At 39.2% G+C, this 24,930-nt stretch overlaps 1 protein-coding gene across 3 annotated transcripts in view; it reads left to right on the forward strand.

Annotated features, from left to right (window-relative positions):
• Window positions 1–21,398, forward strand: part of RBBP8 (RB binding protein 8, endonuclease) — a 63,101-nt gene extending 41,703 nt beyond the window's left edge. For all 3 annotated transcript variants that reach the window (XM_039526068.1, XM_039526066.1, XM_039526067.1), the window contains 9 exons: window positions 1,079–1,973; window positions 2,073–2,199; window positions 3,265–3,356; window positions 4,318–4,429; window positions 5,228–5,392; window positions 7,889–7,958; window positions 9,858–9,954; window positions 16,232–16,373; window positions 20,457–21,398. In XM_039526068.1, coding sequence (XP_039382002.1) covers window positions 1,079–1,973; window positions 2,073–2,199; window positions 3,265–3,356; window positions 4,318–4,429; window positions 5,228–5,392; window positions 7,889–7,958; window positions 9,858–9,954; window positions 16,232–16,373; window positions 20,457–20,554 — 1,798 coding nt within the window. In that variant the 3' untranslated portion in view covers window positions 20,555–21,398. The remainder of the gene's footprint in view (window positions 1–1,078; window positions 1,974–2,072; window positions 2,200–3,264; window positions 3,357–4,317; window positions 4,430–5,227; window positions 5,393–7,888; window positions 7,959–9,857; window positions 9,955–16,231; window positions 16,374–20,456) is intronic.
• Window positions 21,399–24,930: the final 3,532 nt, after the last annotated feature.

Here is a 24,930-nt window from a genome sequence, read left to right on the forward strand (position 1 = left end):
AATATGGTGTCTGTCTTTAAAGTTACGGCTCTGCAAAACCCACTAGTTTCATTTTATGTGGGCTTCATGGACCCGAACAGGTCAGTGTTCTAAAAACCAAACAAAATTCTTTATGACTTGGAGAGATTTACAAAACCATTGATTTTTACTTCTTTCTTACCAAGATGACATCAAATGTTTGAGGGGGAAGTATCCCAGTGCAATGAATCCCCACTTATGAGATTTCCTTAGCTATTGCGTGGTGCGTTCTGGGGCACCTTCAGCCTCAGACTCTGGTAAGATAAATGGCACCAGGATTTCACTCGTGCTGAAAAGACAGGCAGGTGGGCCATTCCCCTTAATTTCTTCTCTGAGGTGGCATGGGTGGGAGTGGCCATTTGGTAAGTGAGCTGGCTGCCACCTGAAGATCCCAAGAGGGAACCATTGACTGCCCCACAGACATTATTGAGGAGGTTATAGGTCTCATGCTGTTGAAACAGTTACAACAGTAATATGGTTCATATAAGTACCTAGATAGGCCTCTCTCCCAGACCTTCTCCACCTTCCATCCTTTGAATAGATTGAAAGCCAAGGCCTGTTGGGTGAAGAGATTTCTATGTCAGGTTGACTCCTCTTCCAGATTTGAGAGAAGCCAGGGGAGGACTCAGGGTCACATTGAAACAGAAAACCAGATCTGTTTTTGCCTTGTTTTGGTCCTCTGGTTTTAACTCTGATCATTGACCAGATTTCATATGCGTACAAACAATGCTCATTTCTCATCTTTCCTTTTTATCCATTAAGAGATACAGCCAGGAATAGTGTTGTATTACAGCTATCAGGGAGGGTAACCCTTTACTAGTACTAACTACTAAAATTGTAGATAATACTGTACTAACAAACTAAAGCCATTACAACTTTTTAATTTTCTGTTCAGCTACTAGAATACATGCTGGTAAATGTACATACTTTCCTCCTCAATTTATACAGTTGCTGCCTGACAGTTGCTGAATAATGCTCATATTTTAGGGGATTGAATTTTTTAAAAAAATCATTTTTCCCAGTGGCACAAGGAATGTCTTTCATCTCTCAATATGTTCAGACTTTCAGATCCATCTCAGAACACTCCAACAGATGTAGATTGGGATTCTCAGGTAGCTTCTCCTGTTTTTGGAGCATCTAACAACATGAAGAACAGCCTGACTTCAAGTCTTTCCCCTTCTGTTTTAGAAACAGGACTAAAGTCCAATGCCAAAAAAGACTCCTTCAACAGTACTTTCAATTCTAGATCTCATAAAGTTAGATCAAAATCTGAAGATGTTGCTTTTGTTGCACCACTTAACCTTGGGACTGAAGTAAACTCTCTTATCAGCCAGGCCTCAGCCAGTAGGCAGATGGTTGTGAAAAGGGATGCAAATGAATCCATAACTTGTATGGGCAACACTTGCTCAGGTAAACATGAGATGATCAAGAATGACTTCCTCCTTGCACCCCACAAACATTTAGCAGACAGATCTGCTAAAAGAAAGAAAACAGAAGATGAGCATGTGACTAGCTGTGAAAAAACATCTTTCAACAAAGAAAACTCTTTTCCTTTTCAAGCAGACATTCAACCTGTTAATGTAGATCATATAATTGATAAGCCTCTGGACCTGTCTGATCGTTTTTCTGCTATTCGCTGTCAAGAAAAAAGCTCAAGAAGTGATGAGATCTGTAAAAATAAACTAAGACAGGTGACGCTGCGTGATGTTTTTTCACAGCTGGTGAAGCCCGTTCCAAAGGGTTCTTCATCCATCCAAAATACCAACAATGGAAGCTATTTGTCAGGAAAAGAGTCACAGGAAGATCCCTATGAACAGGAGATGAGTCTCCAGTCACGTGGCAAAACATGCCCAGATAAAAAACCTTTGATGCAAATAAAAGAAGAAATCTCTGCTTTCAAAATCCCATCATTGCCAAACACAGTGGAGACAGAACTACTTTTTGATGACATGAAGGTATGTTGCTTCTCTGAGGGAAATGTGTATTTTATGTTTTTCCTTTCCAAATGTTGTATTTAAAGCCTGAGAAACGTTAAAATTGTAGTATGTTGTTAGGTTGTCAGTGGCCACGAACCAATCAGAAAGAAAACCAGGACAGGACATGGAGAATGTGAGCTGGCATCTGTGCTTCAACCAAACCCTTGTAGAACAACAAAAACTAAACCACTGCAAAATGAACAAGGTAACTTATTCTTCAGCCCATGCCTATAGTTTAAAGGAGTGGAATATTCACATTTTCGTTCTTGTGCTCCTATTGTTGTTCTCTTCCTCTAATCCTGCTCCTAACTTCATGCCCTTTGATATGCCACCTCTTATTCCTAGACCTCTACATTAACTATCTCCATCCTCGTTTGCCTCAAATCACTTTTTAAAAACGTACCTGTTTCATGAAGCTTTCATCAATAGTGTCCCGTCATTCTGTGTTCACTAGACAGTATTTGTTCATGGCTTTAGATTGTTACGGGCAGGAAAGATTTTTTTTTTAAAATCTAGCTTACTTTATATTATAACTGCATATAGCACTTTGCTGCAGTATATGAATAAGATGTTGAAACAAAATAAGTTTGATGTTTTATTGTACATCAACTTTCTCGTATATAGATAGACATTAAAAATTGATAGCTGGCTATAAGTCTGTCTGAATGTTTGTTTGCATTCATGTTATCCTTTCTAAGAAATTCCTGTTCTTTAGTAATGGAGAGCACTACTACCAAATACCCCTATTTACAGGAATTATACTATATATTTTCACTTTTCTAATAGGAATGTCTGAATCACTCTCTTGATAACTCTTCACTCAGCAGCATTCTTTTGGAGCCAACTCTGAAATAAAAGAACTCAGACCACCAGCGTAGCTATTCGTTGAGTAGTATCTTTACTTTTATGGTCATCATCAGTATTGAATAGATAGAATGAGCTGACAGACCACCTGAAACTTTTTATTGTAATATTATTTGACCACCATATTTATGTGTACTATACAAAAGAGAGAGTGCATCATTACAGTAACAGTGTATACGGTGAATGTACAGAAGAATCTAAAGGATTATTTTAAAATTCTTTATATCCAAACTATATCAAATTAGTTTACTTACTCTACACTATTTCAACCTTGTTATGAGAAAAATCAAGCCTAACAGAAGAATGAATAGCTAAAAAGGAAATACGCCTAAGGTTGGCATTAGATGTCAGTAGTTTGATTCTGATTTGTCTTTTCTCTCTTGCTTCCTGTATCCCCACCTCTAAGATAAACCATCCTTAGAAAATATACAGTGGAGTATAGATCCAGGAGCAGACCTTTCCCAGTACAAAATGGATATTACGGTTATTGACACCAAGGTAAGCAGAAATTTGAGTCACACCCTCATATCCCATAAAATAAATAAACTTAACTTTTTAAAAAAGAGTAAATTAAGCTAATTTGATAATAGGCTGCATATCTAAAACATGGTTTAGAAAAAATTGAAAAATGCCAGAGTAGACTTAAACATTACAAATACATTTTACTTATTTTTAGAACAAAACTTTGCAAAGCGGATCCTCAACTTATCTCCCAAAGCTTTCCATTATCCATTACAAAGATAGTGCCACATTCTTCTGAGTGCTTTCCCAGTAGCTGTGGAAAAGGGAACAGTCATTACTAAAATGTTTTGTAAAAAAATTAAAGAATGTTCTTAATTACACAACTTGTCTTTTGTAAGTGTTCACTGTGAACTCTATTGTAAATAGTTGGAGACTTACAAGACTTGACTATATTAACTTTATTTGGATAACTGACACTTAGTCAGTAAGGAAGCATGGCTTTGTTGAGTGTTTTCCTGAATGGTAATTGTTTTTGTCATTCTTGCTTGTCTTAAAAGGTTAATTTGTTTGCAAATGTATTGGTTCTTCATGTAATTGCAGGAATTTTTTCCATGAGATTTGACAGTTTGATGAATTGCTTTATACATCCATAAATAATTTTTTCTTTTATAAAACTTTACAGAAGGTACCTGTAGAATGTGATCTCAGTGACTAGTGATGTTCGCCAGATTACCCCAATTTAAAATCTAGTTGCTAATGCCAGGTTATACAACAAGTTTCTGTATCTCTGCCATGCAGACGTTACTCTCTGAAGACAACTGTGAAAAACTTTTCCGTAGATTCTTAGTTCCGCTAGTGGGGAACTTGTTAAATTTCTTTAGGAGACTTGTCTGAATTGTATCTTAAAGGAACTTCAGGTACCTGATATGAGACTGAAGTATGTCAATTAGTTGTAACTTTTACGTGTGATTACCATTATTATACTTCATTTATTCAGGAAGGCTCTCAATCAAGAGTAGGAGGAGAGACTGACATGGACTATACATACGTTAGTGAAAGCATGCTATTAAAAATGAAAACTCAAGAGCAGAAAGGAGAAAGCAGTCCAAGTATGTATTTTTCTCCTCTTCATAAATTGATTGAAAATTGGCTGATGATACAGTATAGTTTGTTTTTGTAGCATTGCAGTAAAGACTATAGGTTTATCGTGATGGCTTAATCTATTTCCTGTTGAAGTCAATAGAAGACTTTATATTGAGGTCAAAGACTTGGCTAGGGTTCATAGTTTATGGTTGAGATTGTGCTTCCTTTCTACACTTCTATAAACAAATTAAATATACCTCAGATAGTACTTGTTGTCTAACCTGAAATAAACACGTTAAATATTTAAGCATTGTCATGACACAAAGAATACCCCATTATTGACCCTGTCAAACTTCCTTTATCTGTAGAAAGATCTCATTTTAATATACTAAATATATACAATTATTGTGTGTGTGTGTGTGTGTGTAGAGATAGATATAATTTTATTTCATGTCATATATAAATCAATTTGACTGTATTTAAAATACCTAAGTCGGATAGAGGTGTTGTGTTTGGATAACTCCACAGTAGTAGCTATCAACGAAATACCTCTATTCATGCAGTGCTAAGGTTGAGGATTTATTATTGTGAAATCACTTTGCATATATGCACTTACATCAGTCAAGAAATCTTTCTGAGGTAGGAAAGCATAATCCATATTTATAAGATGAAGAACAGGCACACACAAATTAAGTGAGTTGACCAAGCTGTTGTAGTGAGTCAGTGACAGAGCTGGAAGTACAATATACTTTTGACTAATGTTCCACCAAAAACATGTTTTATTGAAAGACTGATTTGGATGTTTGTTCTGACCTTTTTTATAGAGGGAGAAAGAAAAATGAATGACAGCTTAGCAGAAATGTTTGATCGGACCTCATATGAAGAATATAAATCTTGTTTAGAAGATGATAGTCCTTCAGCATGTGATGAAAAAGAAAATCCTCTTGAGGAAGAAAATGAGGAAGTGTCATCAGCAAGCAAACTAACGAGTAAGTAGTGCACTTGTTTTTCTTTAATTATAGTGTTAATACAGTAACTCCTCGCTTAATGTTATAGTTATGTTCCTGAAAAATGCTACTTTAAGCGAAACGATGTTAAGCAAATCCAGTTTCCCCATAAGAATTAATTTAAATAGGGGGGGCTAGATTCCAGGGAAAAAATTTTTGCTAGACAAAAGACTATATATATCAGGGATTCTCAAACTGGGGGTCGGGACCCCTCAGGGGATCACAAGGCTATTACATGGGGGGGAGGGTTGCGAGCTGTCGGCCTCTACCCCAAACCCCGCTTTGCCTCCAGCATTTATAATGGTGTTAAATATATAAAAACATGTTTTTAATTTATAAGGGGGAGTCAGACTCAGAGGCTTGCTATGTGAAAGGGGTCACCAGTAAAAAAAAAAAAAAAAAGTTTGAGAACCGCTGATATACTGTGCATGCATGTGTGTGTGTACAGTATTATTAAGACGTATCTATATGTCTTAAACAATTTAATACTGTACACAGCAATGATGATTGTGAAGCATGGTTGAGGTGGGGAAGTCAGAGGGTGGAAGAGGGTGGGATATTTCCCAGGGAATGCCTTATTGCTAAATGATGAACTAGCACTTGGCTGAGCCCTCAAGGGTTAACACGTTGTTAATGTAGCCTCACACTCTACAAGGCAGCACAAATGGAGGGAGGGGACACAGCATGACAGAGAGAGATGTGCATTGCCCCTTTAAATAGGCTAAGCCCACTCTAAGTACATTGTCTTTTTAAGTAGATCAGCAAGTTGAAACAGCTGCTGCTGCCAGCAAGCTCCCTCTGTCCTGAGCCCTGTCGTGCCCTCCCCCCCGCTCTATGGAAGTAGGGTAAGGGGGGGGGGGGGACACCCTGATCAGGGCCGGCTCCAGACCCCAGCGCGGCAAGCACGCACGTGGGGCGGCCCTTTCCCGGGGGGGCGGCAGATTGGGCCGGCGGAGCCCCGGGAGGACCGGACCTGCCGCAGGCATGACTGCGGAGGGGGCGCTCGTCCCGCGGCTCCAGTGGACCTCCCGCAGGCATGACTGCGGACGGTTCGCTGGTCCCGCGGCTCGGCTGGACCTCCCGCAGGCACGCCTGCAGCAGCTCAAGCGGAGCCGCCGGACCTGCGAACCGTCCGCAGCTGCGGGAGGTCCAGCCGAGCCGCGCGACCAGCGGACCCTCTGCAGTCATGCCCGCAGGAGATCCGCTGCTCCCGCGGCTCCGGGGCGCCTCCCGCGCATGACTGCTTGGGGCGGCCAAAAAGGTAGAGCCGCCCCTGACCCTGATATTAGCACCCCTCTTCCCCCCGCTCCCGGGAGGATCTCCAAGGCAGAGGGCAGGAGCAGCACACGGCAGTGTGCGGGGAGGGACAGCTGAACTGCCAGGCAATTGATAGCCTGCTGGGTGGCTGCTGCACAGGGAACTTTTGAGAGCAGGGAGCTGATAGGGGGGCTGCCAGTCCACCCTAGTTCCAAGCCCCCACCAGCTAGCTCCAACAGTCTGCTCTTTCTGCAAGCAGTGAACAAAGCAAGGCGGCTGCCAAACAACATAATAAGGGAGCATTGCGCAACTTTAAATGAGCATGTTCTCTAATTGATCGGCAACGTAAGAACAAACCAACATTAACCGGGACGACTTTGAGTGAGGAGTTACTGTAATTAGATTGGTCAAACTAAAGGAGAATCTTCTTAATTGGGACACAATCCCACTAGAATCAGAAATATGCCAAATAAGTGATTATTCTGTTTATCAGAAACTCAAAGGAATTCATTCGGGATTCCAGAATTTTAAGAGAATAGAGAGCCATTTAAAAGCTGCTGCATTAAGTGACTTATTTAGCATTCATACAGAAGCAGGGAAGTATCACAGAAGTTAACATAGGGGCTATACAGTAGGATGGCTGTTCTAGGAATCCCCGATTCTTGGTGTTAGTGGGTGGATTTGGTTGCAGTTACTAACTCAATTTAATGTGGGGGGAGGTAATTATTTTTTCAAGGAGCTCTTTTTAAGACTATTTGAATATTTTGCATCCTAGCAACCTCTCTCTTCTTTGTGCTCTCTTTTCCCTGCTCTTCCTCATTCCACTTTACATCTCCCACTATTATCTCTTTACTTTTCACTCACACACCATTTCAATCCTCTTGCTCACGCTATTTCATGCTTCCCTTACTGCACTGTATCTGTTGCCTCAAAGCTGATTGTGTATTTCATGAAGCTTGATCTCATTCAGCACATTAGAGGACATTGTCATTGTCATTCAGCACATTAGAGGGCAATTAGATAATTGTGAAATATTAAAATTGAGAAATCTGCATATGGTTTTGTTCAGGTAGATAATGCTTAACTAAAATAATTTTATGCTAAATTTTTTAAATTAACACTGTTGCAATTTATGCAGTATATCTTGCTCAATCATTTTATGGTCATTCTGCCTAGGCAAGTTCATTAACAGACTTATGGCATGTTTTTATTTATTTACAGAGCATGAGAATAAACAAGATAAAACCAAGCAGAAAGCTTTTGTGGAGCCATATTTTAAAAGCGATGAAAGGTAATGCAACATTTTTATTAATGTGAGAGGATTGGGTTTTCCCCTCTGAAGAGACCTTATCCTTTCATAAAATAAAACTGCGAAATCATTCCATACATCATTCCAAAAAAGGAAGATGAATCGTAAAGAGAAACTACAGAAAGTTGGAAGAGAGGAATGCTTGCCACTTTTTAATAAAGAGAAGGAAATGTTACTCTTTTACTAAAAGCATGCTTCTGTAATCTGTGATGTTTTTCCAAAACACTTAGCAGCTCAAGTTATGTATTATCATGCTTATTATGGTAGTGCCTAAGGGCCAGCTAAGAACGGGGCCCCATTATGCTAGGCACTATATAAATATATAGAGTAGTAGATGGTTCCTGCCCCAAAATGTTCACAATCTAAATGGATAAGACAGACACAGGGTGGGAGAAGAGATATAACATACAAGGAGAATAAACAATGTGATGGTAGCAAACATCAGGTATGTTACATGACTGGTGGGGCGGGGAGTGGTACTTAAGAAGGGATCAGCTAAATGGAAAGAAAAGGGAAGGAGAGCAAGAGGGGAGACAGGGCCGGGGAGAAGAAGGGAAGGAGGGGCAGGTATGGAGTGAAGCTGTGGTGAAGAGACTGGAGAGCGGGTAGGGTTGGCGTAAATGGGCTGTCTGCCCAAGGAAGAGAAAGTATGGTGACCAGATGTCCCGATTTTATAGGGACAGTCCCAATTTTGGGGTCTTTTTCTTGTATAGGCTCCTATTACCCCTCACCTCCATCCCAATTTTTCATGCTTGCTCTCTGGGCACCCTAAGAGAAAGTCAGAGAACTTCCTACAGTTTTGAGTGGAATGTCCAAACCTGAAAAAAGTCCCTACTTTGGCTGCTCCTATTTCTACTTCCTGGAGTCGCTGGCTAGCTCCTGTATTCAATTCTTCTCCCAGGCCAAAGAACATACAAATTTCTTATAAGTGAGGGTTTTTTCAGTGTCTCAATCTTTTTGTTTTGTATCAAGCTTTTTGAAATTCCTGTGGACATTAAATAAGGAACATTCAACAGACCACTATATATCTTCGTATTTTTGCCATTCGTCTCCTGTTTTCACCATAACCTCTTAGTCTTCATTTCATAATACCATTAAGCACTCAATTTACTGGCTGGCTCACACATTCTATACCCAGACTGTTTTAACTTTGCAAAGGAAAGAGACTGACATTGTGTCTTGCTAAAAAGAAAATGCAAAGTTGAAAAGTCCCATACAGTTGGAGCAAACACGTAGAAACATCATGGCACTCATGAAGCATTTACTAAAAAAACCTAAAACCTTAAGTGGGGCAGGCGATAAATTAATACAATTCAGGATTAAGTAGAAATGAGATGGTCAGCAGCTCCTCTTTCACAGAGGAGCATAGATGCATGTAAGACAACTTACTTTAAAAAAAACCAAACATCAACTTCTTTTGGCTACAGATTATTCCTTTATGTTCTGATGTGAAAGATAGCTTTTTATATGCCAGTTGTCAGGAAGCTGAGGTTTTTTCAGATAATCTGTTAGATTGTCCCAGTGAAATGCTATTATTTCCTTGCTGCTGTCTGCTTCATTGGGTTAATAAACACTTTAACTTGCCAAAGAAATACATTATCAAATGAAAACCTAGGCTATGTCCGCACTGCGCGACAGTGCAGACTATGATGGGTGAATCACAGAGTGCACCAGACTGTTGCACTCTAACTGCCCCATGTGGATGCTGCTGACGTGAACTAAAAGGTGCCTGGTTTGCATTAACATAGTCCTGTTTGAAAGAGTTGAATCGGGGCAGTTAGAGCACAGAATTTTGGTGCACTCTGCAATTAACAAACCCTGTAGTCTGCACTGCGGAGTAGTGTAGACATGCCCCTAGTAACTTTTCCTTTTGCTTTCCAGAAAAAATGCTGTGTTAGGTTTTCCTCATATTGAGGTTGTTCGGAAGAGAGAAGAGAGAAGAAAATTGCTGGGCCATACCTGTAAGGAATGTGAAATAGTAAGTAAAACTCTTAAGTTTTGGTCAGTTTTGCATTATTTTCACTTGCTTGCTACCAGAGGCCTGAAATGCTTTTCAGATTAAAAACGTAGAAGCGTGAGTACTGGTAAATCAAGTGGCAAAGAAGTCAGTTGTACTAAAGCTGTTGGCCATGGCAGAGATCCATAATAAAAATTAGGTACTGTAATAATGGAAAATAATTAGATAAAACAACATCTTGGAATGATAGCATTGGCATTTACTTACTTACCTTTCCTGTATCTACTAAAAGGAGTAGGCATTGCAAATCCTCATGTCAGTGAGGCCTCAATTAACAAAAAATAAATCAACTACCCCAGGGATTCTCAAACTGGGAGCTGTGACCCCTCAGGGGGTCGCAAGCTGTCAGTCTCCACCCCCAAACTCCACTCCACTTCCAGCATTTATTATAATGTTAAATATCAAAGATGTGTTTTTAATTTCTAAGGGGTGGATGGTCACACTCAGAGGCTTGCTGTGTGAAAGGGGTCACCAATACAAAAGTTTGAGAACCACTGAATGGTTGATCCACCAGTATCTCAGCAAGAGAGTGATAGCACTACTTCTGCTAAAGCTGAGATATCCAGAATTGGGTCCAAGATAGAATTGTAATGTTAAGCTGCACTTCATGGTATATTCATGTTTTGTTTTTTCTTTCTGAATGTATATACTGGAACAAGTATTCAAATAAAATTGCACCTGCACATGCGTGTATATGTACGAATGCGTACAAAACTTGCCTGTCAAAATTTCAGGTACCTTTATAAACCAGATTGAAAATTTAGCCCACCGCAACTCCTTGTCATCCTTTTGAAAATAACGTGATTTGTCAGTACTGACTGTTACAGTATAGTTTTGCACATTGACTGTCAGAGCAGCAGTCTGACTCTTAGTGATATCCGGTACATATCTGCAGTCCCCAAAACTTATACATGTTATGTTGTATAACTCACCATTTTTTTAGATTAAGCAACAAGTGTAATGTAAAGCAGAATGTAAGGCAGTGGTCCCCAAACTGTGGGGCGTGCCCCCCCCCCCCCATGGCACAGAGGAATGTTCAGGAGATGGTGTGGCAGGGCCCAGGCCAGCTCCCAAGGGAGGCAAGGAGGAACGCCACACTTCCAGCCCCACTCTGCCTCCAACCCTGTTCAGCCTCCAGTTTTGCTCTGCCTCCAGTCCCACTCTGCACCTTGATCTGCCCCCATCCCAGCTCTGCCCTCATTCCCTCTCCACCTCCAGATCAGCTCTGCCTCTAGCCCCAGCTCCTTCACTATCCCCAGTTCCACCCCCACCCTCCCTATCTTCAGCCCAAGCTCCGCTGCTGAGGAAGCCTTGGCTGTGCAGTAATGGAAGGGGGGAGGGGCATGGACAGATTCCATTAATGATAAAGGGAAGGGGGCAGCACTGGAAAAGTTTGCAAACCACTGATGTAAAGGGTAGAGAAAAAAGTTATAAAGACATTTTTACATTTCTTTTTCTCCCTTTCAAGTAATTGAAATGCTTTCAGGCACATTATAGATGTTACTATTATTTTACGTGTATAATAGATTGTGCTTCATTTGGTCATTAATATACTTTTCAATCTGCTGGAGATATTGAGCTACAATCTCATAGTTCACAACATGTCTGAGGTGTGGATTAATGAGCTAATAAGAGTTCCTGTTGAGTTTTATTGCTTAATTTCCACTCTTATTTAGAACCAATATTTTTCTTAACATCCATTCTGTCCAACTGATAGCTAAATTTCTCCAGCTGAGTAATGCGGCTTATTAGTATGTTCTTGAACAAAACAAGTTCATGAAAAATCCCTTTGATAAAACCTTCACTAAAATGCGGTTTTAATGCAAATAGTTTTATTTACAGCTGACTGTAAAAGTAAATTCTCCGTTCCAAAATATGTGAAATCTAGAGAGTTTGAATGAAAACAGAGCATTAAAAAAAAGCAGCTCTATTCTGTTTCTTGTGCCAAGAGCCATGCATTAACAATTTTAATTTCCTGTCTCTGCATGCTACAGGACTTTTCCTTTCAACAAACCCAGTTCTCATTATATTTTGGCAAGTAACATCGTGGAAACATTTGTAGACTTTATTTCGTAATGTACAAGCATTCAAATTCTGTTTTTATTCTAATTATTTATTTTTGAGGAAAGATTTTTATTTATTTATTTATTTATTTTTAGCGTGAACCATCCAAGGTTGTATGTAATACTTGGCAATAACATTGCACTAAAATGACTGGATTTGAAAAAATTCTTAACTGAAGTTGCCACTTGGTTAATTGTCTGCATACCCGGTCCATTCACAGTTCCAAAAGAGAATCAATATTGAAAACATAGTCCTCATTAGATGAGAAGCCACTTCCATATCCGGTTCTGGCACCTAACACTACAATAGATGTTAACATCAGATTTTGGCTCTCATTTTTACTCAATATGTAGATATCTATAAGAGCTACTCCAACAAGACTGCTCCCAAACAGAATTTTTGCAAGTTAGTGGTAACTCCCTATTATATTTTTCCCTGATGATACTGCATTCTCAGTCATGATGACTTTATACCCAATTTTTAATGAAAATACATATTTTGGGTTTGAAATGGCATCTTTAATAGGACACTGGCTGCTTGTTTATACTTTTTTTTTTTCCTATCCTTTAGCTACACTGCCACTTTAGAAGCTTCTGTCAATGTTTTCTTCTGCTGTTTGGCAAATATTCACCCCTGTCCCCAGTGTTCTAATGGAGCTAAAATTTAAAAGCTTTACTTTCTGGTTCTTTCAAAACGATGACAATTCAGTTTGTTACTGTTGATTATTTGTTTTTTAATTTCCACAGAAAATAGTACTGTAGCTTTTAAATTGTTTTAATCCCAGTTCACTCCGTTCCCCAGCAGTTCAGACAATTTAGTAGTTTAGGCCTAAAATTTGTTTACAACAAGCCTGATAGAGAAAAATATGAGGTTTTTAATATACTGTTTTAAAATTCCTAATAAACTGTTTTAGGACAGTTTAGGATTTAGACCTATTTCTAATTATCCTTAAGTAATATTTAGCTATCATTAATCTGATTGGCTGATGTGGATTTTCTTTTTGAACAGACATTGTACGATATCTCTTGTTAATTTAGTTGGCTGCTTTTTAAAAAAAAAAGTTATTCTGATATGTTTTCTAACATTGGCCACTGAAAGCTGACTGTACAAAATAGTCATTACCTGTTTGCTGTTCTGCTTTTCATCAGCCTATCTATAATCTCAAACACATACTGCTAAACTTCTTTTGTGGATTTGTGTGGTGGGGAAGAAATTTTAATCTAGCTTTCTAAGCATAGTACTGTAGTTTCAAAGTATGTCAATGTGTTCTCCAGATGGAAGTGAGCAATGTTTAATTTACATACAGTTATACAAGTTAACAAAACCAATTTTATAGCACCTATAAGACATCTTGGCTGGATGTAAAAGAGGGGGGCAAACATTTTTGCATCAGTAGAGCGATCAAGACACAGGTAGATTCCTGATGTTTAAGTGCTTAGGATTTCTCTCTTGGCAGACTTTCTACCAAAACCTCTGTTCAAAGCAAAAAATAATTTTAAATTAATCATGTCTGCAGATCTAGCTCTTCTGTGTAACCTGCAAACCAGGAGTCTTGCAGGATAGAAAGGGGAAACTCTGAGCGTCTTGGTACAGCCTATTAAAGAACTGAATCTCTTTAAGACCTCTTGCTGCTTTGATGACCCAGAGAGCCTGCATGCCACCAGATATGTACTAACTATGACATTTAGAACAGATTTTGTTCTGCTGTCAGATTGATGCTGGATAACACCAACTCAACCTTTTATATCATATACAATACTTTACTTTATATTAAAGTACCTCAGTCTCAGGCAGGCCTGCACTTACCCCATGCTACAGAAACAGTACAATCAATCGTCTCTTCATCTTACTGTATGTCATCTCTCATTAATAGCCCTCTCTCAGTGCTCTGGTTGTTTTGCTGTCCACACCATCATCATTACTGACATCCTTTCTTTTTTGGTTTTTGACTGCTTTATGTTTCTCCAACAAATATTGAGAGAATTAGTTTGCTAGTATTCTTTAGCATTCCCAGTAGGCAGGCCTTGTGTGGCATCTTACTAGCACTAGATGGAGATGGGAAACAAAACAAAACTTTGGGGCATCCCGTTAATAAAAGCAATCCTGTACTGGATGAGCATTCCATTTCTTTCCTGTCTCTTACTCCAGGTTTAGTCCAGCCAGGCAGAAAGTAGATTTTAACTTGATTTTTCTCTCTTCTGGTCATACCATTGTAGTATTTTGGCAAGATTACTTACTCTTTTGGTGAGCTCCAACTATAAAAGTTTGGATAGCACAAAACTACTGGATTGCTAATTGAATTAAATCATATATTCAAGCTTTGGAAAGACAGTGCTGGGATGCATAAATACTGCAGTACTTCATAATGTCTAAATTGCAGACTGGCATTAACAGGAGCTTTTGGCCAGAAGCATGGTCTATAATGCTAGAAGAAGGATGAAAATTATTCCCTTTCATGATGCACATTAGAGCCACTCTAATAAATGACTGAACCATGTAAACCCGACTCTTAAAAAAGTTATTTTTAACTATTGTATTACTCAGGGTGTACTGGAATATATTGTGTTCTTTCTGAAGTCAGTGACATTGCACTAGTGTTAATGAAGGCAGAATTTGGTTCAGTGTATGTAGGGCAGATTTTCACCCTGATGTAATTCTTTTGAGTTGTTCAGGTAGCACAAACGGAATATAGAGAGTCACCATAATTCTCCTGCATGGGATTCTCCCTGTGAGTGGGGAGTTTCCAGCTGGCATAGAACTAACTGCTATGCCTTTCTCCCTGCAGCCCATAGCACAGTTGCTGGGGAGGGGAGAAGAGGAAACCAGATCACTGTGTGCTCCAGATAGTTCATCAGGGATCATAGTTCGTGGGTATAGGTTAGACCAGCTTCTTAGCTGCTCTAATTTGTGCCTTGTGTTTACAACAGAGAATCTGGCCCATGGACTATTTGTGTTTCATTAATACCTGAAAATGCAATTATCTTAATCTGAATATTACTACTTTTATTGGTTAACTTTGATTCTTCTATTGATCTGTCTGTATTCCAAACAGTTTTAAGCCCCAATTCTGCAGAGACTTATGTACATGCTTAATTTTACACATGAGTAGTTACACGTGTGTGAGTTTTTGTTTTGTTTCATATTACAGTGTATAGAACTAACACAGTTGCTTGTTTAGGGTGCATTTTTAAAGTTATAGTAATAAGGATGAAATATGTAACAAGTCAAGTTTAACAAACTAACACTTGAGGTCAGGGATATGCAAACCTAAATCTGTAATTTTGGCCAGCCTCACCAATGTGTATATATTTAAGCACAATAATCAGTAGTGATACAAGTAATGTAATGGGTTTCTATGGCAGAATTTGGTTCAGTGTATGTAGGGCAGATTTTCACCCTGATGTAATTCTTTTGAGTTGTTCAGGTAGCACAAACGGAATATAGAGAGTCACCATAATTCTCCTGCATGGGATTCTCCCTGTGAGTGGGGAGTTTCCAGCTGGCATAGAACTAACTGCTATGCCTTTCTCCCTGCAGCCCATAGCACAGTTGCTGGGGAGGGGAGAAGAGGAAACCAGATCACTGTGTGCTCCAGATAGTTCATCAGGGATCATAGTTCGTGGGTATAGGTTAGACCAGCTTCTTAGCTGCTCTAATTTGTGCCTTGTGTTTACAACAGAGAATCTGGCCCATGGACTATTTGTGTTTCATTAATACCTGAAAATGCAATTATCTTAATCTGAATATTACTACTTTTATTGGTTAACTTTGATTCTTCTATTGATCTGTCTGTATTCCAAACAGTTTTAAGCCCCAATTCTGCAGAGACTTATGTACATGCTTAATTTTACACATGAGTAGTTACACGTGTGTGAGTTTTTGTTTTGTTTTTGTTTTGTTTCATATTACAGTGTATAGAACTAACACAGTTGCTTGTTTAGGGTGCATTTTTAAAGTTATAGTAATAAGGATGAAATATGTAACAAGTCAAGTTTAACAAACTAACACTTGAGGTCAGGGATATGCAAACCTAAATCTGTAATTTTGGCCAGCCTCACCAATGTGTATATATTTAAGCACAATAATCAGTAGTGATACAAGTAATGTAATTGCCTCTTATATATCATTGTTCATTTTTATGACCTATTTCATATTTTCCAATGTCTGTTTTTAGTATTATGCAGATATTCCAGAAGGGGAGAGAGAAAAGAAGCTAGCTGCTTGTTCAAGACATAGATTCCGCTACATTCCTCCTAGTACACCAGAAAACTTCTGGGAGGTTGGATTTCCTTCCACTCAAACTTGTGTGGAAAGAGGTGAGTATATAAAATTGTTGTGTTGGAAAGTTTGTATGTTTTTGTTTTTAAACTTGATGCTGAGAAAACGGAACTATTAAAAACACTAAGATGCTCATTTCATAATGAAAGATTGCCTACACAGCTCTGTCAAATTCCATTTGACCACCAGCTAAGGTCCCGAGTAAATGTTGCCATTTGTTCAGTGGCTTCTGGGATATTGGGAAGGGGGAATGTGAAGAGAAGTCCTAAGAACTGGGATAGAGTGGGAGGATATTGGAAGAATTCCCACAGAACTAAATTAAGACCATATTTATTTCTAACCTAGAGCTAGACTTGAACTGAATTTTCAGAGGTGAAAATCTGGTTGATTGTGTTACTTAAGGCCTCAAATAACAAGATGAATTGATGTGTCTTCATAGCTGTCTTAGGTACCACAATGAATGGGGATGTATGATAAAATGGCTGCACTGTCAACGGTTATCTGTGGTTGCCTTCTGAACATTGTGGTTTGTTCTTTCTTATGCATATATCCTGGTTTATTGCAAAAACACAAACTGCTCTTAAGACTTTTCTTTACACAGATTATTCTTTCTTTGTATAAATAGCTTTAAAGAAGCCATTGTAGGTTAGCACAATAATGAGTTACTAAAACATGGATCTACTGTTTGGATTAAAAATGTGTGGATTTTTTTATTATGCTGTTCTAGAGTAATGGTGCTTCAAAATATTTCACGTTTCAAATGCTCTAGCCTTAAAACCAGATTTTGCAGGCAGCTTGCCTTTAGCGTGGATCCAACTACAGTGAAACCCCGCTATAACGCAACCTTTGGGATCCAAAAAATTACATTGCGCTAAATGCGGGTTCGCGGTATAGCGGGGTTTCAAACCAGTCAGGTTTTAAGTGGTCCCCAAAGCAATGCATTGAGGTGTCCCTGGTGCCTAGTGCCCCTGGTGCTTAGTGCCCAGCAGGGGAGAGGAGCCTGCTTGAAGCGGGAGAGAAGCTGCGGCCCCGTGCCTGCGGAGGACAGAGAGCACCGGTGCCCACAGCCAGAGTTCTCTGTCCCCAGCAGGCGGGAAGCCGCGGCTCCTCTTGAAGCGGGAGAGAAGCCATAGCCCCACACCTGCGGGGGACAGAGAGCACTGGCGCCCGCAGCCGGAGTTCTCTGTCCCGGGCAGGCGGGGAGCCACGGCTCCTCTTGAAGCGGGAGAGAAACTGTGGCCCCGTGTCTGCGGGGGACAGAGAGCACCGGCACCCGCAGCCCCGGAGTTCTCTGTCCCTGGCAGGCGGGGAGCCGCGGCTCCTCTTGAAGCGGGAGAGAAGCTGCGGCCCCACACCTGCGGGGGACAGAGAGCACCGGCGCCCGCAGCCCCAGAGTTCTCTGTTCCCGGCAGGTGTGGGGCTGCAGCTTCTCTCCCCTGGCATGGTGTTGGGGACCATTGGTACAGTACCTACCTGTATTATACTGTACCTTAAAGGGGAGCCAACCTGTGATCGCGTTATATCCGATTTCGCGCTATGGCGGGGTGCATTATGACGGGGTTTGACTGTACTTAGATATTTTGAGTGGAAAACAATGAAATAGTTGAAAGACTTGTTTGACAAGATGTTCATGTGCTAGAGTTTTCACTTTGATTATACCAAACAATCCCACCATTCCCTTGAATGGGGTAATGGCTTTAAAACGTACATTTTGTAAGGAGTTGCATCTATATCTTCAAAGGGACTGAAATTCTGAATTAAGAGCCCCATGCATTTCTGAGCTCTTTATTATCTAATTACCACAGTACATCTACATTCTAAATGTTAATAAATTATAACATAATTATAGAGGTATGCAGAGCTATCTGTTCTCCAGTTTTTAAGGTGGATTGCAGGAAAACTTGGCCCGGGATAATTGGTTGAATCCCCATGTTTTCCAAGTAGAATGTTAGGCAACATATATTATGCATACTGCACATGACATTAATATGTATTACACATTATATCATGTATGAACATTGGGTAGTTTATGCTAAGCTATACCACTGTCAATTGTATTATGCTTTTCCTAGAGTTCTGTTCACTCATACAAAAGTATATCCCATAACGCTTTACAGCAGCATAACTCTGCTCTTGGTACAGGCAAATACAAAACCTGTCAGAGACAAGATGTGTACACGTAGTGTGTTCTGATACAGTTAGTAGGCCATGGAGGCACCTCCTGGTACCTGGAATGTGGTATCCAACACAAAGATAAGGAAGGTAGAGGACAATACAGAAAAACAAGACAAAAAACTGGTACAGACTGGTGGGTTGAATCTTGGCTGATGTACAGAGAAACAACTGTAGTATAAATATAGGTAACGTCAAACGCATACATTTGAAAAAGACCTGTGTAAGGTGAACGCTGCAAGACTGATTGTCAGTATGTATGTCTCCTTTTCCTGTTGTACTACTCTGTCTTTGACTAATTAACTGACACAGCTTTGCTTGAATATTTTCAACATTAAACCACAAGTGTAATTAAGTGACTGGCTATACCTTGTCAAAAAGTGCTATGGGATCTTCAGCCCACTCTCAGAAGAGATGGAGTTTTGATCATTGTTCCTCCTAATTTTTTATGTGCAGAATGAATTTTGTTATGTGCACTAATATGGAGGTGGTGTGTGGTGGAGGCGGGGCCGAAGAGGGTGGGAGGGGGCTCAGGACTGAGGCATAGGGTTGGGGTGTGAGGGGGTGAGGGCTCTGGCTGGGGATGCGGGCTCTGGGGTGAGGCCATGGATGAGGGGTTTGGTGTGCGGGAGGGAGCTCAAGGCTGGGACAGAGGGTTACGGTGCGGGGGGGCTGAAGGCTCCAGCTGGGGGTACAGGCTCTGGGGTGGGACTGGGGATGAGGGGTTTGGGGTGCAGGCTGCCCCAAGACTGTGATAGGGAGAGAGGGCTCTCCCCAGCCCTCTCTCGCTGCAGCAGCCTGGGGCCGGGGAAACGGCGTCTCTCCCCTGGCCGCAGCAGCTCCAAGGCTGGGGCCGGGGGAGAGGCGCCTCTCCCCGCCTGCATGGCCCTTAATAGCCTTCTGCGCGGCCGCGCAGCTTAGAGGGAATTTAGGTTTTGATGTCTTATGCAATAAACTGTCAAACAATGAACAGCAGTGCTAATTAAGCTACTTAAAAAGGATAAAGGGCTAAGTCAATCTTACTGAAATTTTAACCTGTTGTTTTAAGGAATTTCAAACTTTGGGCTCAGACCATTGATCCTATTAGTAGTCATAAGTCACTGCTGCGTTCCCTAAATGGAACACTGTATATAATGTGATATTTGAAATTGTTATTCAAAAACAGAATGTTATTTAAATAGGTGGTACGTTATGGCTCGTCCTTGGCATTCCCTTGAAGTGATTTTGTATATTTTAATTGTGGGTCACACAAAGCATTTCACCATTTGCGAAGAAGGAATCTACCAGTAAACTTGATTTTAATGAATTTAGTACTTGTGAACAGAGCAAAGTTGACACATATGAAGGCAAATATAAATCCTGTACTTATCCACAAAAATAAGCAGAGACAGCAGCCTTTTTTTAGAGGCCTGTGTTATGTTAAGTATGATACATGTGTCCAGAGAAGTTGAATTGAGTGCTTTTGATAAATTAGAATGTGGCGAATATTTTCAGAAACAGATTTCTTGTGTTAAATAACTCATATTTTGCAGTGTTTCTATATATCTTACAGAAATAACCTACTAAAATAAAATATAAAAGCTTCTATTAGGGAGAACAGTGAAATGTGTAATGAGTTGCAAAATAGTTGAACATTTGACAGCCTGATTTCTCAGTAGCCCTTCAGTATATTCAATCTGTATTAGCTATTAGGAAACTAGTGTAAATCAATATAACTAAATGTTTAATTTTTTAATAGATAATGTTTGCATTGGCTGAGGGCATTCTAAATGATCCCTGGCAGGGTCAGATTAGTTTCCAAAAATGAAAAATACTTTAAACAAAAATCTTTGTGGTAGGCAAAACTTAGTGGTCTGTTAAATGCATTTTACTTTTGCTTTTATACTGTACCATCTCTCAACCAGATTGTTTTGAAATCTTTACCTTGATTTTATTCTTATTCTTTTAAGGCTATATTAAAGAGGATCTTGCACCCTGTCACCGTCCAAAAAGAAGGCAGCCTTACAATGTGATGTTTTCTCCAAAAGGCAAAGAACAGAAGACATAAATGATGGGGCAACAAAGCACATAAATGTGGGGGGAAAGTGTTTCCTGTCATTAGATATTTATAGTTAATATAAACTTGAAATAAAAATACTATGGATTTTTCCAAAATGATAAATCATTTCATTAGATATGTAAATCATTTCCCTCTTAGAAAGCTCATTTGAAAATCTGAAGTATGTATCAGGAAACACTACTATTTAATGTGTCTTTGTTTCATTTTGTGTTAATGTTTTGTCTTGATTTTGCACCTTTAAGACAGTGGATCTGCTCCTGTTTCCTCCCATTGAAGTCAATGGCTAAATGCCCACTGGACCATATCCAAACTTTAAGTAAGGTGGGTGTGACTTCTTTGAGCTCAGTGGAGTTCTACCTGCTCATTCTAAGTCTAAACATTGCTTATAAATTTCAGTGGGAGCAGGACTGGACCTGGTGGGGTGCTTCCATTTTGCACTGGATAACTTAAAGGATTTATCACCTTCCCTTTTTTGTAATAATTGTGATATATCTAATTGCAATAAACAAAGTAGTATTTATTAATGATTTCACCACCTCAAAACTTTCCCCAGCAGAGATCGCCAATCATAATTTCTTGTCCCACTGGTGCATACCAAAATGGTACTTATGTCCTCACAATTTCAGTGGTTTAAGTTGGAATCTTAAAATTTTTTGCTCCAGCTTATCATATATTGCTGTCTTTTTAATTCAGTGTCATCTGTATACCTTTCCTTCATAGTACCCAAAGTTACAGTGTCTCACCTATCGCTAAGAATGTCTGAATTGAGGGAAGAGTCAATACCATTTGGAATGTATTGTGCCCAGACTCCTCTTAAAGATCTTCAACACTATCCACTAGACTGAGTGGTCTCTTAAGACATGTATTCTAATGTAGTCTTGTAAATTTCTATGTTGCACTACAAAGTGCACAAGTTGATACCTCACCATATAGTCCAACTGTCTCAGTACTACACTAAATTAAAAGGTGGAATGTAGTATTGTGAAACATGGTTAAGATGACAGAGCTGCAATATTTAAACCTCAGTGGAATACGTGTACAATGCCAAAGTGAGAGATTTTTCTAGTTTAGAAATACCTCCTATATACAGCACTATAAGGAGATATTCCTTCCACTCAAAAAGACTTTTATCCAACTTGTGTGAATAACAAAAGCAAAAGAATATAAAGCCAATGTTATTTTTAATACAATTACTAAAACAGCGTTTATTTATAACCCCTAATCACAACTATCTTTATCAATTGAAAAGCTATTTTGCGTGTACTATGTTATGCCTGGGACATGTCACTTATCTCCATTTTACAGAAGAAAGTTAATACCTACCTCAGAGCAGTGTTGAAGACTTTTTTGTTGTTGGCAAAATGCTTTCAGATCCTTGCATCAGAAGCTGTAAGTGTGTAGTATGTTTCTAATTAGTTTCAGAAGGGCTCTTGGATGGTTAGAGACGACCTTATTAGACACCCATTGTAGTAGGCACTGTACGTATAAATAGGAAGACACCATCCCTGCCCTGGAAATCTTGCAGTATAAATAACTTGAAATATCCAGACAACTGTAAAAACACATTTATAAAAATTAAGAGACAAACTGTTGTGCTACAGTTATTGGGCCCAAATCTCATTTATACTAATTCTTTACACTTACCTGGCAGTGTAAAAGGGGCCTTTAGTGTAAAAAAAAATCAGGCTCATTTTCTGAAACATTTAAAAATTATTGCACTCTAACAAAGTTTTACTTTCTCAGTATTTGCAGATATATAATAAAATCCTAAATATGCAGTGCTTTAATTTGGTATTTAGAGGCCATAATGGGTATGCTTTAGTTTTTCTCTTATTTTCATCAAAATTTGGGGTGTGCTATACCTGCTTTAAATTCTGCCATTTGAGTACTATTGCATACATCTATAAAGTTGCTTTTGTAACACTTTTTTATACTTTTAGAAAATTGTGAACTTTCAAAAACTTGAAACTAAATTATTTTGGAACTACTTGGTTTAGTTGTTCCTCCTCAGATCATTATAGCCATGAAATATTGTGACAAAGCTTTTATATCGTTGCTGCTGTTTCACTATAATGGTTACTCCTGGGACTGACCCAGTTTTTGTGCTGTGTTAGGGTTGGGTGCAACTTCACCGCCAAATCTGGGTCCCGGGGTCAGGGGAAGCTGTACACTGATCTCCCACCTCTGTGCAGCCAGTGGCGTGTGCTCCCAATGCCTCAGGAGTAAATGGTATCTTCACAACCATACTTGTTTACTGCTCACTACTGTAGTTCTTCAGTGTGTACTAAATTAGGTTCTTAATTTTAGAATGTTTTCTTTACAGCCAAATTAGTCCCCTAATGACAGTCACCTCCACACGTATTAGTTGAGATGTCAAACACATTAATTGTTTAAAATGAATTTGATTAAGAAAGTAGGGATTGACAACACTTGAACTTGTGAACAAATATTTGTTTTCCTAAGGATGCTATTAGCAACAAAGACTGTGAAGGGAGAGAATAACTGAGAATGTAAAGTATAGATGCCGCTCAGAAACAATTATAAGAATTATAACAATCATTTAGGGCTTGATCCTGTAGTCTTAACCCAATCTTGAAAGCTTTGCCTGGGTACTAAAGAGTTTGGCTTCTCCCTTCCATGCATCCAGTTAGCTTGTACTTCTGCAGGACACCATTTTCCACCATTCTGTGGTGATTCTTGTATTAAGAAGTGACCAGATGTCTGTGGATTAACTAGAAAACTCGTAAAAGTGTGAAGGTGGTGGGTGCTTTATTTTCCACTTCAACCTTCATGCATAGAAATAATATGGTTTTAAAAAAAGTGCATAACAGGAAAGGGCTTAACTCCCACTGACCGTGTCCCCACCCAGAACTATTTCTCATTTCTATGTCTTTTTAGATGTGAGAAGGTTCTTTTCTGCTAGTACTATGTCCATCAAATGTTCACAGTGCCAACGAGAGGCCGCAGTTCTCTTGCTTGGGCATAAATGTTAGAGATACCATTCCTATCTCTGGGAGGTGCATGTGAGGTATTAAGTCACCTGGTCTGTACACCAACACAGAAATAGGTTAGACAACTAGAGTTAAGGTTTGCTGCATATTCAATGACACTATGCCCCCTAAATCTTTAGCTCTAATACTTAATGTTGAAACATCCCTCTATTTGATTATTGGATTTTCTGCCATTTTTAATAGTAATTTCTGCTTATTTTAAAATCACTAGTACATCCAGTGTTTCTAGTGTTGCTTAAAAAGTAGAAGGGGAGGGACCCTACATAATTCTTCAATACATAAATGTCTTCTGCAATATAAACCAAAGTCTAATAATGCAGTTTGCTTTAAAAGGCAGTTAATTTCTAGGAGGCTATTACTCCACCAGAGGACAGCAAGGATCTGCTCTCTATTAAAATATGGGGAAGAAACTGCCATTGTACTTCCAGTTAACCAAATCTTTTAAACTGGGCAATTATTCAGAGATTTGTTTTTTAAAACTTTGTTTAGAAAAATAGAAATGGGAGCTAGCTATGTCATCTTCTCAAAGCCCTCATAACCAGTGAGCATGGGTGAAAGTTAATGCTGTTGTAAATAAGGCACATTGCATGTGTTAAACTGCCCAATTGCATTAATTGGTTTCGAGTATTTGATGTTAAGCAGAAGTACAATGTTTTGATAACGTAGACTAGCTAAAATGACTGACCTGACTGAATTTGAGTTGCAAGTGGAAGAATGCTGGTCAACCAAGTCAAAGGATTAAAAAAAACATACTGCATGAGAAATATGGTAGATAAATGAAAGGAAATATGGAATATTCTATTGCTGCTAAATTCTTAATTTTAGGACAACTGAATTTTTTTAAAGTAATTGAAATATCCAAGAGAGCACAGAAACCACAGTACTTGGGAAAGTTTTATCTAAACAATAAAAAGACAGGAATAGTTAAATTATAAATAGTACTCAGTAAGCATGTCTTTTTGTTAATAAACTTATCTATGCAAGACACTTATGGTCTCAATAGAAAACTTTCCCAGCCAAAGGGGGGAAAAAAATCAATGCTTAAATTCTGATGCTGATGTACATCTCCTGCTGTGTTCATGTGTTAAATCCTATTGATATTCTGTCATGGAAAGATGAAATACTATCACATAAGTGCACAGCTGGTTGAAAATCCCTACTCAAAGGTAATTACCAATGGTTCACTGTCAAACTGGGAAGATGAATGTAGTGGAGTCCTGCAGGGGGCCTGTCTTCTGTCTGTTGCTAGTCCACATTTTCATTAATGACTTGGATAATTAAGTAGAGAGTATGCTTATAAAATTTGCAGATGACAGCAAGGGACTGCAAGCACTTTGGAGGACAAGATAAGAA

Source organism: Mauremys reevesii, linkage group 2 (assembly GCF_016161935.1).
Source record: "Mauremys reevesii isolate NIE-2019 linkage group 2, ASM1616193v1, whole genome shotgun sequence".
Taxonomy (NCBI): Eukaryota; Metazoa; Chordata; order Testudines; family Geoemydidae; genus Mauremys; species Mauremys reevesii.